General features: G+C 43.8%; 2 protein-coding genes across 2 annotated transcripts in view; both read right to left on the bottom strand.

Moving 5' to 3' along the window:
* Window positions 1–571: 571 nt before the first annotated feature.
* TBR1 (T-box brain transcription factor 1) lies at window positions 572–8,551 on the bottom strand (the record flags this gene model as incomplete). The annotated part of the gene is made up of 6 exons (XM_084230848.1): window positions 572–1,669; window positions 4,630–4,691; window positions 5,797–5,955; window positions 6,557–6,678; window positions 7,055–7,209; window positions 7,860–8,551. 6 exons carry the CDS (start codon window positions 8,549–8,551, stop codon window positions 811–813), a joined length of 2,049 nt encoding a protein of 682 aa, XP_084086974.1. The 3' UTR covers window positions 572–810.
* Window positions 8,552–13,529: 4,978 nt separating this feature from the next.
* PSMD14 (proteasome 26S subunit, non-ATPase 14) overlaps window positions 13,530–18,107 on the bottom strand; it is a gene marked incomplete at both ends in the record, with an annotated part of 85,016 nt that continues 80,438 nt past the window's right edge. The window contains 2 exons of the mRNA XM_084236236.1: window positions 13,530–13,628; window positions 16,059–16,121. Coding sequence (XP_084092362.1) covers window positions 13,530–13,628; window positions 16,059–16,121 — 162 coding nt within the window. The remainder of the gene's footprint in view (window positions 13,629–16,058; window positions 16,122–18,107) is intronic.

Genomic DNA, 18,107 nt, shown 5'->3' with positions numbered 1-18,107 from the left:
GTGCGTTAGGGCACAAAGTAATTATTTCATGCAACGGATTGAGAAGTGAGAAACCCATCATTATCCATCAAGTATTTCACGTTTCTAGAGCCTCTTAGAATATTAATTATCTCACAAGAAAATTTTAAAGGGGGCAGTGGGGTGGAGTAAAAGGCAAAGGAAGGAATAAAAAGGTTAAGCATGAACTGGTTTTGTGCCTTGACGATGAGGATAAAAACTAGCCATTCGTTACAGTAAATTAACAGTATATACAATCATTTCACAGGCTTTGTTCCACTAAAATATTAACATCCCTACCATCCATCCATCCATCCACTCGGGAATAAGAAAGGATGCGCTGGGTGGGTCCAGGTTCTAGAGTCAACATCCTACGGTTAATGGGGAGGCCGAGACTTGGCGGGTCGGGATCGCTGCTGCCTGACAGGACTGCCCAGGTCTCCTAAAGGTGAAGAGTTTCATTACGAGAAAGAAGAAAGTGGGGGGGAGAAGAAGACGAGGGGGAGGAGGGCTGTCAGGAGTTTAACTTCACAGAAGGAGAGTAGGGAGGGAAACCAAAAGGTTCACAGCAAAGTTGAAGGTCGGTGCGCTAAGTGCAGAAACTGCTGTGCAAAAAAAAAAAAAAAAAGGTTAAGATCACACTCGGAGACCTGCACTTATTCGCTGCAGACGGTAATCGAGGGTCAAAGAAAGTGAGGGGGTGCGCCAGGCGGGGCTTGGGGAGGAGGAGCTGGGGCCGAGCTGCGAGGGGCTGCCTGGGGGGTCCCGGCCGCGGGGGGCGCGGGGCGCGGGCGGGGGGCGGCCGGGGGCGGCCTAGCTGTGCGAGTAGAAGCCGTAGTAGCCGCCTATGTCCTTGGCGCAGTTCTTCTCGCAGTCCCGCTGGGCCAGCACCTCGCTCTTGAGCGGGGACGAGCTCTCGGACACCGGCGTGTCGGCGGGCGAGATCCGCCTCCGCTTGGCCTGCTCGTAAATCCCCGAGTCGCTCGAATCGATGGACTTGATGGAGGAGGGCGTCTCGATCCAGCTGGAGTCGGACAGGTCCTTGGGCTTGGCGTCCTCGGCCGCGCCGGGCGGCAAGGGCGAGCGCTCGGCGGCCAGGCCCTCGGCCTCCTCGCCCAGGTAGGGGTTGGCGCCGGCCATGCGCGCGGCGGCCGCGGCGCTGTTGGGCCAGCAGGGCAGCACCGAGCCGGACTTGGCGCCGCAGTACTGCGGGGGGCTCCGCGCGCCCCAGCCCGACGGGTCGGCGTAGTAGCCCAGCGGGCGGCCGGTGCAGCCGGCCGCCTGCAACGGCAGCGCCTTCACCCCGGCCGCCGCGTACGAGAGCAGCGTGGCCGCGTTGCCCGCGAAGTCCGTGGCCGTGTCGTAGGCCGAGGCGGCGAAGTCCAGCCGGTTGTTGGCCGGAGTCACAAACCAGCGCTGCGGCGACGGCGCGCCCGGGTCCTCGGCCTGCTGCGGCGACAGCAGCCCGTTGGTGTGCGGCACGCTGCGGTCCGTGCCCGGCCCGGGGCCCGCGCCCGCGCCCGGGTGGAAGCGGGCCTTGGCGTAGTTGCTCACGAACTGGTCCTGCAGGAAAGAGCCGGCCATAGCGTAGCGGGCCCCGGGCACGATCTGCGAGCGCGGGGAGTCGTTAGGCGAAGGGGTCAGGCGGTCCATGTCGCAGCCAGTGTAGATCCTGCGAGGGAAGGAGAGAGAGAGAGAACCGAGGGGTGGCGCGGAGGTCCCTTGGGGGGCAGAAGGGAAGGCCACCTCCACGTTCCGCCCGCCCCCACCCTCCGCATCTGCAACTTGCCGTCCAGGATGCGGACACCAGGTCACAGAGCTGCATCAGCACTAAATGGATTGGGAAATTATAAAGGGACCAATTTGTCATTCGAGGACCTAAGCGAGGTGTAGATCAAGAGGAAGGTTGTCCTCTTTCCGGGCTCGCTCGCTCCCTCTCGCCAAGTGCACTGGGGACCGGCGGGGAGAGGAGCACAGCAGGGGATTCTCATCCCACTTCTGCAGTGTATGTGCGCACCCAGAGCAGAGTCACCCAGAGACGAAGTGTTGTTTGCCCAGTGGGCCTTTCATCTGCTGTGAGTTTCTGAAATTTCTAAACAAGGTGCTCGCTGCTCCACCTTTTAAGACCACGCTCTTCCATTTAACACACAACGCGGGCCATCCAGGTAGTCATCGTCAAAGACAAGTCTTAGTCTTCCAAGCATGGACGTCACCACCATGCTTACTGTCTGTTGCTTCCCCCGTGTGAGCCTTTAACCCCCAACCCTCTACCGATACAAAGGGGAATTACTAATTGGAAACAAAACCATCAGTCCAGAAAAGCCTTTTACAAAGAAAAATTGTTCTTTACTCTGACCACCGCCCTCCCCCCCAGCTTTTGATTTGTTAACGGTTGGGGGGAAAAAAAACACTTTGGGATCAACTCTTGCAATATAGTTATCAACCTCCTCCAAGCACTCTCCCACTTATAATAACTCATCCTATTACAGTTTGACTAGGTGCTAAGCACTGCTGTTCAGGACTGTACAGGTCATCATTTATTGTAGTGTCCTAACAGTCCTCTGAGTTAGGTACCCTTATTATCCCACTTTACAGATGAAGAAACTGAGGCAACGAAAAGTTAAATGACCTGCCCAATTGCAGACAGTGATTGTGTTACTGAGAAATTCCACAGTTAAAATAATCAAAGATTAATTCTAGGCCCTGGGCCTAGAAAATCCCATTAGGTTTGAGAGGGGAGCAGACACTGGATCAAGACTGGTACGGTACATCATACACATACACACAAGCCTGCCTCCCTTTTTATTTAGTTCACACATAAACATTTTAATCTTTAATCAGCAGACTGTTTTGAAAGAGTCTCACTCTTGTCAGACTTTAATCCTTTGGGAAGGGGATTCTCTGGTGAGAGGCCAAGCAACCCCCTAGTTGCCCTGAACTCGTATTGCTCTCCCTATGTCTCTAAAAGTGAGCCATATCCAAATAATCAACATAAAAGGAAGAAGGGTGAGTGTCATAAACCATTCTATTTATTCCAAAATATAAAATTATAAGGTATCTATTTGTATAAGTAGAGAAGTTTTTATAAAAAAAAAATATACAGTGGTTAAAGAACCAAAAGGAAATGACTTTTCCAACAGAAGTCAGCCAAAGGAGGGGCAGGTAGGGTTATGCTGTGATTGATCAGGTCCACCTTCTTACTGAGCAAAATTTCCTTCTAGTTTCAAATGAGAACAGTAGAGGAAGGCAGGAATGGAACATAACTAGCAAGGTACAAATATCTTCTCTGTTTAACACCATATATCTCAAAAGAAAAAAACAGTCTGCAGAAGGTACAGTTTAGATGCCCATCCAGGTCCCAATCCACTTGGGATTACCAAATTGATTTGTGCAAAATAAAATGCTTTGCAACAGATGTTCACAACAGAATTAAAAACTCAAAACCTACAAGACCCCCTAGTACAGAGACCAATATCTCTGGTCTCCTGGGCTGCATACTTTCCAGTGTGCCAGGTCCACCTTTTTGGATTATGACTACAGTAGCCAAGTTTTTGTTCTGAGGAATCATCTAGATTGAGGAATGTACGTGATGACTATAGGCAGTAATATCAATGACTCTTCATTTTGTTATAAAAAAAATATTAGGAGGGAATATTGGTATATTCCTGGAAATGGATTAGAGATAGCCACATGTCTCCTCCACAAATTTAATATATTTCTATTCAAAGACAGCATCATCTTTGTAGCTCTGAGGCACTTAATGCTAACCATAAAATTAAAGTGTGTGTAACCTTTCTTTTTATAGTCAAACAAAGTGGGGTGGGGGGATACTACAATCCAGATTGAGACTTTTGCTTTATAACACTCTCTGAACTGTTAGGCACTATACCTGGACCCTGAGTAAGAATGCTAGAACAAACCCAGAAAGTATTTAGTTTACACCTACTATTGCCCCCAGAGAGGGCATTTTGATATAAAAGAAGTGGAGATAGCAAAGGAGGCCTGGAGAAACAGGAACAAACACATTTCATTAAAACACACCTAGTTAAACAAAAGATAAGAAATATTGTTCTTTTTAAGCTTGTAGATAATACATAGCAACAGCACCTGGGTCCTCCCCAAACCTGAAAGGACTGCAGCAGTGGCTCTGCTCATGAACTTGCACAGGAAAAGCTATTACACAAAACTTGGAAATGGGTAAATAAAAGTCACATATGCCAAGAAGACTGTAACAACTGCCAGAGCCACATGCACTTTCAGGCAGAATCGGGCGGTTTCAGACACAGACAATCTGAGCTGAGCATCTGTAGCGACACATAAAACTCCCGCACCAGGGAACCAGGGCAGCTTCCCCAGCCAGCCAGCCAGCCAGCCAGCCAGCCCCAGAGGCCCGCCAACAACTTTGTAATTCATAAGACAACTAAAAATAGGTAGAGGAAACCTTTGACCAAAACCACAGAAATACCAAGCCAGAAAGTCATCAGAGAGAAGGGGGAGCCGACAAAGAAGAAAGGGAAAACCTCAAAAAAACAAACACATTCTAACCTCCAAAATCCCTGTACACAACAAGTCACCTCTGACCTAAGACCCAGTTCCACAACTATAAGAGAAGAAAGATGCAAAATTACTTACGTGTCATAATTATCCCGAAATCCTTTTGCAAAGGGGTTGTGATCTATTTTCAGTTGTGTAATCTGGGATAAAGAAAAAAAAAAAGATTAACATGATATCAGCTTCTATGCAGGATTGGGTGTTTAAGAATACATCACCTGCACTTTTTGCAGGGACTTAAAGCCTATAATTTGTTTATTAGTGAGTTTTCCCTAACGAAAATTTTGAGGTGATGGATGTTGGAAAGGAAAAAATAGGAAGTATGAAAGTTATAAAGAACATCTTTAAATTAATGATGAATGGCTAAAACCTAAGGATTGCTTCCAATTAGCTCTCCCATGTGTTCTAAATTGGTTCAGATACACATTTTAAAAATACTTGTTATTCACAATGCACTATTCAGTCAAAAATCTTTAAGGAGAACCTGAATTCACACCAAATGTTGTCCATTTTAAAATGATTCACCATATTTTTTAAAAGTTGTTTTACTTCTAATAAGTCAGAAGACTTAACCTGCAGAACTCAGGTTAAACGTCTGCATGTTTTTCATTTCTGATATTTTCACTTACGTTTTTATTTTAATGCCATTACTCCTAGTAGTAAAATCAACAGAAGTACCATAAATTTTTGCAAAGTTGCAAGTGGTGAAGAGAGGTTCAAGTGCTAGAAAACGCATTCCACAGCCCCCAGTAATCTGTAATATCGCAGTTCTTACGCTGCGGATGTGTATGTTCTTTAGATCACTCAAAAAGTGGTGTTTATTTCAGCTGTGACTTCTGAGATTCTTTTAATTTTTTTTTTTTAGATAATGCCATGCTTGCCAAGAAAATCTGCTTGTTTTCTAGAGGAAGGCGAGCTTTTTGAAAAATAAATCAGATTTAAATATAGCACTAGTTTGAAAACTGAATTAAAATTCCCAGTGGAAGAGGAGTGGAAGAGGCCCTAGAACACCTGGGCGCCTCAAAGGTGACAGGGCTGACACGAGCCGGAAACGCAAGGGAAGCGTTTCCCTCCGGCTTGTTATTCAGGGAAGGTGCCAGCAGCCCCCCTAGGCCAGTGCCTAAAACGCGCAGCAGAGCCAGCTGTTGCTGATGTTAGCAACCGAGCTGGGGACGGTCGGGGGACCCGGGCGGGCGCGGGGAGAGGCCGTTGGCGCCCGCCGCGCGCGCACAGCCGCGGCCTCCTTACATCGGTGTTCTGGTAGGCGGTGACGGCGATGAACTGGGTCTCGGGGAAAGTGAATGTCTGCACGCGGCCGGGCTGGCTGGTGTCCTCCGTGCCGTCCTCGTTCACTTCCACCACATGCAGGCGGGGCTGGTACTTGTGCAAAGACTGTAAAACCACCATCTGTCCGGCGGAGAAAAAGGGGGGCGCGGGGGAGCGCGTTAACCCGGGTGGCGTGTGCGGGGCTGCGCGCCGCGCGGAGGCTGCACGGAGTCGGCCGCCCCGGCTCCCTCGCGGCGGGGCCCGGGCCCGGGGCCTGGCTCGCCGCGTCGGCCTCGCTGCTCTGCGCGCCAGGCTCGCGGCAGCACCGGAGAGGACGCACCCGGCTCGCCCAAACCCCAGGGACCCTCTCCTAGCCTCCCTGCAGAGGAGGAACAAGATTTTCACACGCTGAAGATTCTGTGGGATTCCTTCTCGAAATAAATCAAGTCTCTGTACTTGGGAATGGCGGGTATTTGTCCTTGGGAACTCGGGAATGGGGCGAGGAGCAAGGGGAACAACTTTACAGATGAATTCATAGAATTGTGGCGGGTGGAAATTTTTTTAAAAATTTAAAGTCTTTTTAATGAAGCAAAGAGAGAGGTGGCCAGTTTCTCATGGTAATTTAAACGGATGAACTGGAAACTGTTAGGGAGAGACGAGTGTGAGTGTGTGTGTGTGTGTGTGAGAGAGAGAGAGAGAGAGAGAGAGAGAGAGAGAGAGAATGAGCGCTTGAGCCACTGACCTGCCCATTGTTGTTTGAAGCTCCTTTGTTGTTTGTAAGTTTTAATTTTCCAAAAGAGATTTCTTGGCGCATCCAATGAGCCCCCGTGTTGGGGGAATCCGGATGCATATACACTCGATTTCCTAGAGAAAGAAATGCGTTGTTTACATATGCCCCGGGCACAGCCCAGTCCCAGCTCCTCACCACGTAGGACACACACACACACACACACACACGCACACACAAACACACACCTTATTCCTTTATTCCACCGTGAGGCCCATTAGCTGGGGCTTTTTTAGGCCGCTTTTTCTTCTTATTAACTGGGAATGATTAAAATAGCTTTTGCATAATCCTCCCCCTTTTCACCGCTCAGTCTGTCCCTCATTCCCCCTCGTTTCCTTTTAGAAGTCATTGGCCGATCGTTTTAAAAGTCGCTCGAGCCAGTCCACAAAGGCTTTAATTAATCATTCTCACCTAAATAAGTGTCAGGAAAACGTGTTAATTGGAAGGACTTGCCTTGCACATTGGTGTCCGCTTTGCCGCAAGGAACCCATTTGCCTCCTTGAAACCTCCAGTGATTGGGATCCGCCAAAATCACATCCACAAAAATATTGTAATGAGCCGTGGGATCGAGACCAGAAATGTTAAAACTTAAAAAAGGAAACATGCGCCTATTTAAATTAAGGAGGGGGGGAGAAAACAAGGGGGGAAAAAAACATAAATGTTAAAGATTAAATGCAAGAAGCGCGGCGCCAGAATGCAAAGCAAAACTTGTTCTCACAGCGTCGATGAGCAAATGTTTGCTGGGTTAGAAAAGGGGTGGTGAGGGAGGAAAAGCAGGACTGAAATCGGGGCGATCTGCGGGTGAGCTAGAGCGGGGAGACGACGGTTATCACTGCCCAGGTGGAGAGCGAGGTCGGCGACCCGCATCTCCACCTGTCGGTGCATCCGGGCGTTGATGCGTCCCACCCGTCGCCCGGCCGCTGGCCCGGACTCTCTCTCTCTCTCTCTCTCTCTCTCCCTCACTCTCTCTCTCTCTTTCTCTCTCTCTCTCTCTCTCTCTCTCTCACTCGCCTTCCTCGGGCCACTGACTGGTTCTCCGAACACCTTTCTAGAGCGGGATTCCCCCCACCTCCAACATTACCGCGGTGGTTATACCTTCCACTTTCTCCTTTTCCAAAACCAGCCAACTCTAGGGCGCACCAGAGCGCCTTACACTCCACTCCCGACCCCAAATCGTCGCTGCGGCCGCGGTCACAACCCAGGCGCACTTGCCCCCGGGCGGCGCCTGGAGCAGCGGCCGCCAAAAATAGATCATTACCTTCCCTGTTTGGTGATGATCATCTCCGTTTGGTGCCGGTGAAATTTCAGCCAAAGGGGCCTATTGCACAGGTACACCTGCGCTTTGCCAGGCACCAGCCCGGGCTGTGTGGAGGAGAACTGATAGAACGGGGCTCCCTGGTAGGAGTGGCCGTACTGCTGTGGGTAGGGGTAGCCGGCGGCAGGGTAACCCTGCGGTGAGGAGTTGGACAGGAGGCTGTTGTAGGCTCCGTTGGTGATGACCGGGTGGTGGGCCATGTAGCGGCTGGGGCTGCCGATGGAGAAGGCGGGGTGCGCTGGTCCGTGCTGGCCGGGGTACGGGAACATGGCACTGGGAGCTGTGGCCGCAGACTGTGGCTGGCTGGACTGAGAGAGGAGGTAGCGATCTGCAGCAGAGCCATCGAAACTGTGACGAAGCTCAGAGACCCCGTCCAAGACAGGAGAGAGTTTACTTCTCTGGACGTCCCCTGGTGAGTCCTTGGAGTCAGGAAAATTGTCTGTATCTGACTGATTCGTCATCCCCCTGGTAATTTTTTTCAAAGGTGAACTTCTCTCCAGGTTGTCAGTGGTCGAGATAATGGGATGATCGTGCAAGACAAGCTCAGATCCGCCTGAATGTGGGTAGCTGCTGCTCACATTGAGAAATTTCTTGGAGAGCATGATAGAAGGAGAAAGGCAGTGCTCCAGCTGCATAGCTCTAGAACCTGAACACTCGCCCTCCTGTCCCTGGTTTTTAAAGTCCTATTTATCATAAACTAGAAATCCATAGACCCCCTCACTAGACAGAAAGCACTTCAACCAGCAAATGCTTCTCAAAGGTTTGATTTACTTTTTTTTTTCCCTGGGAGAAGAGATTGGCCAATTGACACTATGCAGCAATCAGAAAAGGCTCACTTTTGATCTTGCTGCTTGTGCAGCCGATGAAACGGCTCCTGCCATTGGTTAACTGCTGACAGTAATTTAATTAGATAGACATTAATTAGGATAATCACCTGGCTCCTGGTCGCGACGATCATGGCATATTGAAGGGGATGGTTTTATTGTTGGCTTGGGGGGTGGGGAATGTGTGTTGGTTTTACGTGAGCACTGTTGTGTCACCTTTAAGCTTTGTGACCACTGCTTTAGGAAGATTCAAAGATGTGCAATTTACTAAACATTTTCCTACCTTCCCCCCCCCCTCCCTCCTTTGGAGCTGAGGGGCGGAGGAGGGAATTCGACGATGCTAGGAGACTTTTCGGATCTGAATGAGCCAAATATTCAGTTGAATGTAACGATTTCAAGTGCAAAGTATACAAAGCTCGAGCCGGTGGCCTCTTCTCGCCCTGTAAAAGTTCCAGAGTCTGTCTTTTCCAGTTAATACAGAAACACACAACACCTGAGCCAGTCCTTTGTGAGCAGGTCCTACGTGTCCCCGGCAACCCCCAACCCCCCACCGCACACCTTTTAAACTACATAAATAAATAAATCGCTGCCGCCCAGAGCCGCAGCGATGCAAGTCAGGAAGGGGACACGTGGGGGGCGAAAAGCAACAACTCACCCACCCATCCACCCACCCCGGGAAGGTTTGGTTTCTTGCTTGAGCACAGAAACAGTGACAATCTAGGATCTCCTTTTTAAGTTTTGAAATAATCATACGCTGTCGAGCTGAAGTGCCTTAATGTATTTGCAGTGATGCTTACTAGGTCTTTATTAAATATTTTATCAGCGAGCTTGGCTGCAGATGATCTGAAGAGCATCGAACTGGGGGCAGGCGCCATGCATGCCTCCTTCGGTCCTACTGCACTTCCTTCTCTGAGTTAGTGGTTCGGCGACAGGTTCAGAAAGCCTCTCCAGGAAGAGAGAGTCAGTCTTCGTGCAAATGGGTTCTTCTTGCAGCACTGATCTGGGGAGACAGAGTGGAAGTGGTGTCAACGCAGTAATCCTTACTAATGACTCGCGCGTGTGTTATGTATGTTTAATGTTTATATAGGGAGGGGAGAGAAAGAATTCATGCCAGTAATTTTAAAAGGGAAGACTCTAAAGAGAAATAGAAAAAAAAAGAACTCATGTAAGGATGTTGGCACAAAAAATAACACGAGGTATTGACCCCAAGGTATATGGAGAATTTTCCCAGTTCTGGGGTTTACAAAGTACCCAGCCTTCTGCCTGGACTAGAGGACTTAAGAACAGCAAAGGTTTAATCCGCCCAAAACTGCTTCCCGTGGCCCGGCACCCGCCAGTCCGCCCTCCTGCGGCTTTCCCTCCGACGCAGAGCCGCGCGGGGACCCAGAGGAGGAGCGCAGTGCGGGATCTCAGCGCGGTCCAGAGAGTTGGCGGACAGACGGGCGAGGCACTGCTGGGGCCCGCGACGGGCGAGGCCACCCCCCAAACCCCGCCTGGTGGCGCAGCCCAAGCCAGCTGCCGGTACTGGCTCATTGTCTAAGGTCTCCAACCGGCCCAAGAGTAAGCGCTCCAGCACCCTGGCAATCCGGGGAGGTAGCCGCCCCCAAGGAGACTAAGGGAGCGCGGGGCTAGCCGAGTCTGGCGCAGACCCCAGGGCCACACACTGTTACCTTACGTGGAGCTGGGCCTGGCACCTCCGCCTGGTGGAGCCTGTGCCTCAAGAGAGCGCTCCTACCCTCCTCGGCCCCGGCAGCTCCCAGTAGACAGCGGCGCTAAGGGCCTGGGGTGGGCTTGGGCAGTAAAGGGTTAATGAGACTCGACCTTCACCTAGGCCCGTGCGTATTTAGAGCGGTGCCTCAGGGTGCAGTCTGGGCGCCCTGGCTTCAGCGGGCACCAGCTGTGGCCTCCAGCAGGGTGCAGAGAGCAAGACCCTGTGCAGGCAGCCCTGGACTGGACAGGTTGATGACCAGATGTCCCAGACTTAAGCCGAGACAGTTTTCTGGGAGAAAAATACTGCTGCCAGACCCATTTTTCTTTTTGAAAGCAAATCAGTTCCTAACCAGGGAGCTTTATAAACAAGCAAGGCCTTAGCTGTCGAGGCGTTGGGGTGTGTAGGAGAGGACGGTAGCTTATGACACTGACACTTGGATTTTCTGCCCTTTACTTTCCACCACAATTATCTCCTGGGTGGCTTTTGCCTGTTCTGGCTACTCTTGTTTTGTCCGAGTGCTGTCCCCGCTGGTCCAGGATTAACCCCCCTCCTTACTCAGTGGGACAGTCTTAAATATACAGACAAGACATGAATCTCCTGCCATTTTTTGAGGTTCTTTAATTCCCAGCATTCTGAATTAGCTTTAAAGGATAGAAAAGGAGTAGACTGCACCTCCCTCGCAGTTTATAAGGACTCAATGTACACTCTAGGTTATCGGTACTAAATTTTGTGATTCCTCACAGGTTATGTAACATATATATATACTCACGAAGGAAAATTAAGGCTTTCCTCAGGATTTTGAGCCATATATCTGTAGAGCAGAGCTTTTCAAACTTTAAGATGCCTATGAATCATGCCAGGATTCTTGACTCTGATTCAGGTCTGGAGTGGGGCCTGCATTCTGTATGAGCTTCCCAAAACTCAGGTGCTCCTAGTCCAGGCAGATCACACTGAAGAGTGAAGGTAGAGCTTTCAATGCCTCCACACTAACCTAAGTGGAAAGCAAGGAAATCTGTACTAAAGGCAAGCAAGTAAGTCACAGTACTGCTGTGATACTGCATGGTAGATGGGCAAAGATGCTCACATAAGCACACACACCTGAAGCGGCTTCTGGAGCTTGTGATTAAGGAAATCCTTTCAACTCCTAAGTGGGATGTGGGGCATGAGACTGCTACTAAAATAGCTAAGCCTTTCCCAGATAAAGGTGAACCTCCTAAGGCATCCTAATTTTGATCGACTTCAAACCTATACAGAAAATGTAATTTCTTCTAGGAAGGATTTCTGATAAGGTCTTGAAATTGGGAATATCTCCGATGTAAGCCAAGGGGGAAATGTGGTTGTAGGAAGTCCAGGAAGATGAACTGATCCAGTAAGAAGAGTAAAAGGCAGACATTGTGGAAGCCTTCTCCGTTACTATACTCAGGGTACATTTTCAGAGGGCTAAATTAAAAAAAAAAAAAAAAGTATTTCCAACCTGATATTGAGAATAGTCCTTGGATTGCTGAGACCATCTTATGAGGGCCGATTTTACGAAAATCATGAAGCTCCATGAACCCTATCTGTGAAGTGTCATAGAAACTTACTTATATAAAAGGGGGAAATCATGTATCAAAAAAACTATCCTGCACACAAGTTTAAATTAGGCAATCGGAAAACATCTAATAACTTCCACTAAAACTTTAATTATAAATGGTTAGCTGTTGTAGTCGTAACAATTAATACACATTACATCCCACATAAAACATACTATCACTATATTTAAAAGAAACCACAGAACAAGCAAGAAATGTTAATACCTCTTATTCCACCATAAGAGACATTGAAATATAGTGACGATTTCATCCATTTTGATTTCTAGTTTCTGTAACTTTCCCTTAGGCAACCAAGAGCCCAGAATTGTTCATACAGCCAGCCTTTGGTCTTCCACATCACTCATTCCACCTCTAGTAGAGTCTTAAGTCTAAATTCTAACTCCCCAAGTAAAATCCCCTTTTAACAAGACCTTAGAAACACTCTTACCATATTTTCACAAAGGGTACAGATAAGAATTTATATGTTTACCTCTATTTATTACAATACTCCTTGGTGTACCTAACATGGTGTTGTACCATGGGTATTAACAGGAGCAGGTGCTTATCAAGTTAGAAGCAGGCTGAGGGACAAGGGCATCTGTAACTGCCATTAGTCAAATTTTTATCTATATCAAAAAACTGAGTACTTCTAATTTGGGAATGATGAGAAAAAGCAGTAACAAAGTTATTACTTATATGCTCATGAAGTTAAACTCACACTGTAACCACTTTTCTCATTTTACTTTGAAGATGTTATATACCATCTTAGCTGTCTTAGCTGAAAGTCTAGTGGAGTTACAGCAGGCTACTCCCAATCTCAACACTGTTGGTAGAATGTACTCATACAAAATGATAAAGTCTAAATTTAAAAGTCCCTTTTCTTCTTAAATACTCCTCTGAAATCTTGACAGGATAATCTGTTCATAAAATATTGAGTATACAATATTTAACTTTTGACAAATACTTTTAAAAAAAATACATTGAGTTTTTCAAGGTTAATCACTGATGAAGTAGTCGCTCATAAATGGGCATCATTTCATATTGGTCAAGTTTTGTTATCACAATGATTTTTCATGTGGTCTAAGATGTTAAAATACAAAGAGAAACACATCTTAGTGTGACATTTCTAGAATACTATCAAACATTATTCAGTCAATTCCACCCAGTGCCAAAAAGACCTCAGGAGACATAGATTGTAAATGTATTTTATTTTGTAAGCAACAATCAAAATATATTTGTTACTGATTTCTTCAAATATTAAATGGGATCTTAACAAAATCTGTCCATTTTGATGTATTCTTATACAACTTTAGAATCTGCGGAGACCCTGACTAAAGAAACAGAAGTAATTGCACAACCGAGACTGAAGGTGTTACAGTGCTGCAAATGATGCCAGATGTCTTTCACTGAACCAAATACACCTTCAGAGGTCCCTTGATTTTGAGCACTAGGAACAAGAGAGGAAGAATATACATCGAAAGTATCACTGATAGCTTTTTGCATTACTTTATTTAAATACAACAGTATCCAACATAGCTGCTAAACACTGGACAATATTTGAAGTCATAAGCACATCCACATGTTCCTCCAGATGACGTTTGGGGTCCTAAAACAAAATAAGGAAAGAAAAAGAAAGAACCATATTATCGGCAGATGAATTACTTAGATTTTTTTCAGTAGCAGATAAAATTGTTAAGGAAAAGCAAACCTAAATTTCTATTTATATTTGTGTGTATAGACACAGACACACTTTAACTTTCCTAATACAGTACTACAGCCTTAGGATTTCTAAATCTATTAAAAGTTTAAAATATTGATAAAATAATAATTATATAATGAAAGACTGATGTATACAATAAATGCTATGACTGTACCAAAAATTATAAAAAGTAACAAGGAATTCTATATAGCCCACAATCATCTGATAGGGGGCACAAAAAACAACAAAAGTGTGTAAGTCCAACTATGTATGTGTATTTTCTGACACTCACATACATTGAATGTCTGAAAGGGGTACTTTACACTCAGCAGACAAATTCTTATCACTTTCACTATAATTTAAATTTAAATTAAGTTCCTGTATAATTTAACTTATTTCAGGAATAGAGCTTAAAATGATTCAGGAAATATTTTGGATCAAAAGTCACTATAGTAGTTTAAAAACTTAAATGTAAATTGAATCGTTTCTAAGATGTTAATAATAAACATCATGCCCTATTTTGAAAAAGTATATCACAGAAAAGTACATAGTACAATCTTTTAACTTAAACCTGATCTAGATTTGTATTTGATATATCTGAGTTTAAAATGAGGCTTACCACCGCATTATAATAAAGAAAATTAAACTGAAATGACTTAATTTATATCTGTTGAAAGCTGAACTGAATGAAGTTATTTCAGCTAAACTTGAGAGCTTTGAAATAATGGTTTATATTGTGCACGATAAAATACTTTAAATCAAAGCATTATTTTCTTATGAGTATTGCTAAAATATCCAAGATTCCTAACTTTAAACAAATGTTCATCACTGGAATTATTTCTTGGCTGTTCTTTTCTAAACTACAATTTTAACACATTTTGATTTCTTTAAACAACTGAGGTATATTAACATGACACAAATAATATCAAGTAACTAAACCACAATATTAAATTTTATTTATTTCAAAAATAAGCCTTAGGGCATTTTAGGTGAAAGAGACTGAGAAAGACTGGCAGGAGAAAAAGATATTGGTTTGATTCCATTACAGACAGTTTCGCTTTTTGCCATCTAGTAGGCCAAACCAATGAAGCACTGTAATTTAAAAAAATGATTCTGATGATTAAACTCTGAAAAGTATGTATTTTTTTAGTTTTACTTTCGTTTACATTTAATCCTTTTATTCGCTAACTGTTAAATAAAATCTACATCAAGAAGCTATAGCCTCAGAGAGTCATTTATTTGAAAGACAGTTACTGCATTTTAAAATGTACAGGATTCTAAAGCTGGTGACCTTATATATTAGACTAAAATAAGTAGGAATAGACAACAGGGGGGACTAACACATAGAATTAGAAAATAAAATGAGCTCTATTTCATTTTGCTGTTAGAATATCCTTATTGTTTTTTAAGTTACATATTCCAAATGCAGTAATATTAATATGATTTCACCTATTATGTTATTTAAGTCAGACCTTTGCCCCTACTGCTCTGTGGGAATAACTGGTTTTGTAGTGAATTGGTAACATACTTCCCTCAGTTATCTACATTACTTCTTGTGGCAGCTGGGTGATTCTTAGAGATTTCCCATCCAAGAATGGTCCTGGCCCAAACCTACATAGCTTGTGAGATGTGATGGGATCAGAGCATATGGTAGGATGGCTGAAAGCAAAGACAGCTTAGTGTCTTGCATCTGAAATATCAAGATTCTGCCAACATCAGCAATATGATAACCATGTTCTATGAAATGAAAAAAATGTAATCAACATTCTTTAAAAAACAGTCTAATTAATCTGTAGATTCTTTTAATTGGATGGTGTGCTCTCCCATCCTCAGAAAATAGGGACTAAAATATATATTTCATCTTGGAAAAGTGAAAGAGCAAGAGCTGAAAACCCTTTCTCTTCACTCAATCTAACCAACAGGCAACTAAGCTTTCTCAGGAACACTGACGCTCACATATCGATAAACTATATCATTTAAAAAAGTGTTATATACAAAATAAATCTACCATCCCATTATCTTTACTGATAATATTATTTCAAGTAAAAATCATTCTTGGAAAATTAACTCGGGACGTAAGTTTCCTACTTTATTTCTAGTAAATTTTCACTAAAGAGAGTATCTCATAGGTATGTGTGATTTACTTCTCTATAGATGGCAAAAAGAACCTGACATCAAATAATTCAGTGACCTTTAAAATTAGTATCACATTTATATGACAGAAGAAAAACGTAGAGTGAACAGACAGGAAAAGAAAATCATATAGGACCTAAAATAGTTTTAACTCTACAGAGCACGTTATTATGCGTGTGCATAACCTATTACAGTACACTTCACCTGCTTGCCAACATTCTTTATTGCCAGCTGTTCAGGTGTCATCTTATCTTCTTCTTCTACAGCCTGTGAATGAAACACAAAGGACAGAGTTTCAAATTCTAAATTTACTTTTCCCACTGCAGAAAGATCACCAAAAATAATGGTGATCAAAATTATTATCCACAGAACCTTTACTCAAGTACTTTTACTAAACAAAAAACCTTACTTTGTTAATCTCCAGAATAACACTTAGGGGTAATGAAAATTATTATCATCATCATTTTGAAAACAGACTAAGAAATATGTAAAAGACATTGAAAATATCAACTGGACTACCAAATAGTACTGCTAAGCATTTAGAAAACATTACTGAATTCTTGAGGGATGTCTAAACTGGAGGACAGAAGCCCCAGATTTAGCTGCTTATGGCACTTTGGTATTAACTGGTTCTATTATGTCTTCTTTTCTTCTTCCTACTTTCAGACTAGTTCTCTACCATCCCTTTTCTTGTTCATTTTCTTGTCAGCCAAACCTGTGTATACTTAGTATGTATTTACTGACAGCACTTAGGATCAAAGTAGTTGCTGGCTTTTGATCCACTTAACAAATCATATAATTTCCTTCCTTAATAATTAATAATTTCACATATTTAAGTCTTTAAAAGTAATACAGCTATTCAGAAAAAAAATCTCACTATTCCACATGAGTGATTTAATGGTTATGAAATAATCATGAATAATTTGAAGTTTCAATATCAAAAATGACTTGAACAAAAGCCAAATCAAATCAAAATTAAATTAACCAAAATAATACATATGCAAGCCACTTTTTTACTATTTTCAAAGTTAGCTACAAACTCTTATGTGTATGATCATAGGTTATCTGGCAGAGCAAGTCTGAAATCATTACAGCAGTTAGATTAGCTACCACCAATGCCATCCTCTCCCAATAATGGCACCACCACAAAACCCCTTCATTAACAATTCTAAGTTTAAGAAACCTCCTAAGAGTTTGGGTATAGTACTCCTAAAGGTAGGCCTCTAATCAGGTGAACTTCTGGACTATGACATTTGATATGAAAATGAAATTTTAAGCATCATCAACCTTAGGAAATATCACCGTAGCACTTACCACAAAGATGGTTACAAAAGGAGATGGGTGACATGATGGTGGCAGAAAGCAGAAAACCAAAATCCCAATGAGGGTTAGATTTGGATAGTTTAAACTTAATAATCTTGAAGCTGCCAAATTTCTTCATGTGTGAACAATGAACATGTACGAAATGCAATCATCAGACATTTCCCGTAAACTGGGAAGTTTGGCTGCATTTCACACCTTCTTAATAGTTTTGTAAACAGAGAACTTGAAAATGAGCAAAGATGGCAAGTGTCTAATTTTATAAATGGACAAACTATCTAGAGAATTTTCCCCAGTAGAACCTGCCTAAAGAGAAAAGATGGTAAATAAGTATTGTATCTACTGATTAATAGAGGATACTTATTTACAACACATCATTAGGAAATACATTTATGACTCATAAAACTGAAAGAGGGAAAAATAAAAGTTAATAACACTCCAAATCCAGAATTCCCTAGACAGAGAATATGTTCATTTTCAGAGTCAGATGTCACTCCTCTTATTCTCAGCTAGTTAAAAAAGGATTTCCTAAATGGGAAATTACTTCTCCCACTATCTCAGTGTTTTACATAAATGTATACAATGGTAACACATAGAATGTTTGTCTTTCCAAATTACTTTGAGAAAGCACATTAGATGAATGGAACAATTCTCCTAAGTTTGCACTCTATACACATTCAGTGTTCGTTGTTCTATGTATATGCCAACAACAGTACTTTCGGCATTGGAAGGCGGTAGGAGTTTATGGAATTTGGCTCAAAATATGAATCCATGTACAAATTATTAAGGAGTATTTTGAAGTATTGCAAATATCAAAGATGGCAGATATGCAAAGATGAAGGTCAAAAAGCATTTAAATCAAAGTCTATTTGAAAGGTTAAATCCAAAGTAATAAGCTCTAACTCAATTTTAAAAATCTTTTACTTCATTTAA

The sequence above is a fragment of the Talpa europaea genome (assembly GCF_964194135.1).
Source record: "Talpa europaea genome assembly, chromosome: 1".
Taxonomy (NCBI): Eukaryota; Metazoa; Chordata; class Mammalia; order Eulipotyphla; family Talpidae; genus Talpa; species Talpa europaea.
Note: the sequence above shows the minus strand (reverse complement) of the source record. Positions and strands in the feature narration are given on the sequence as shown.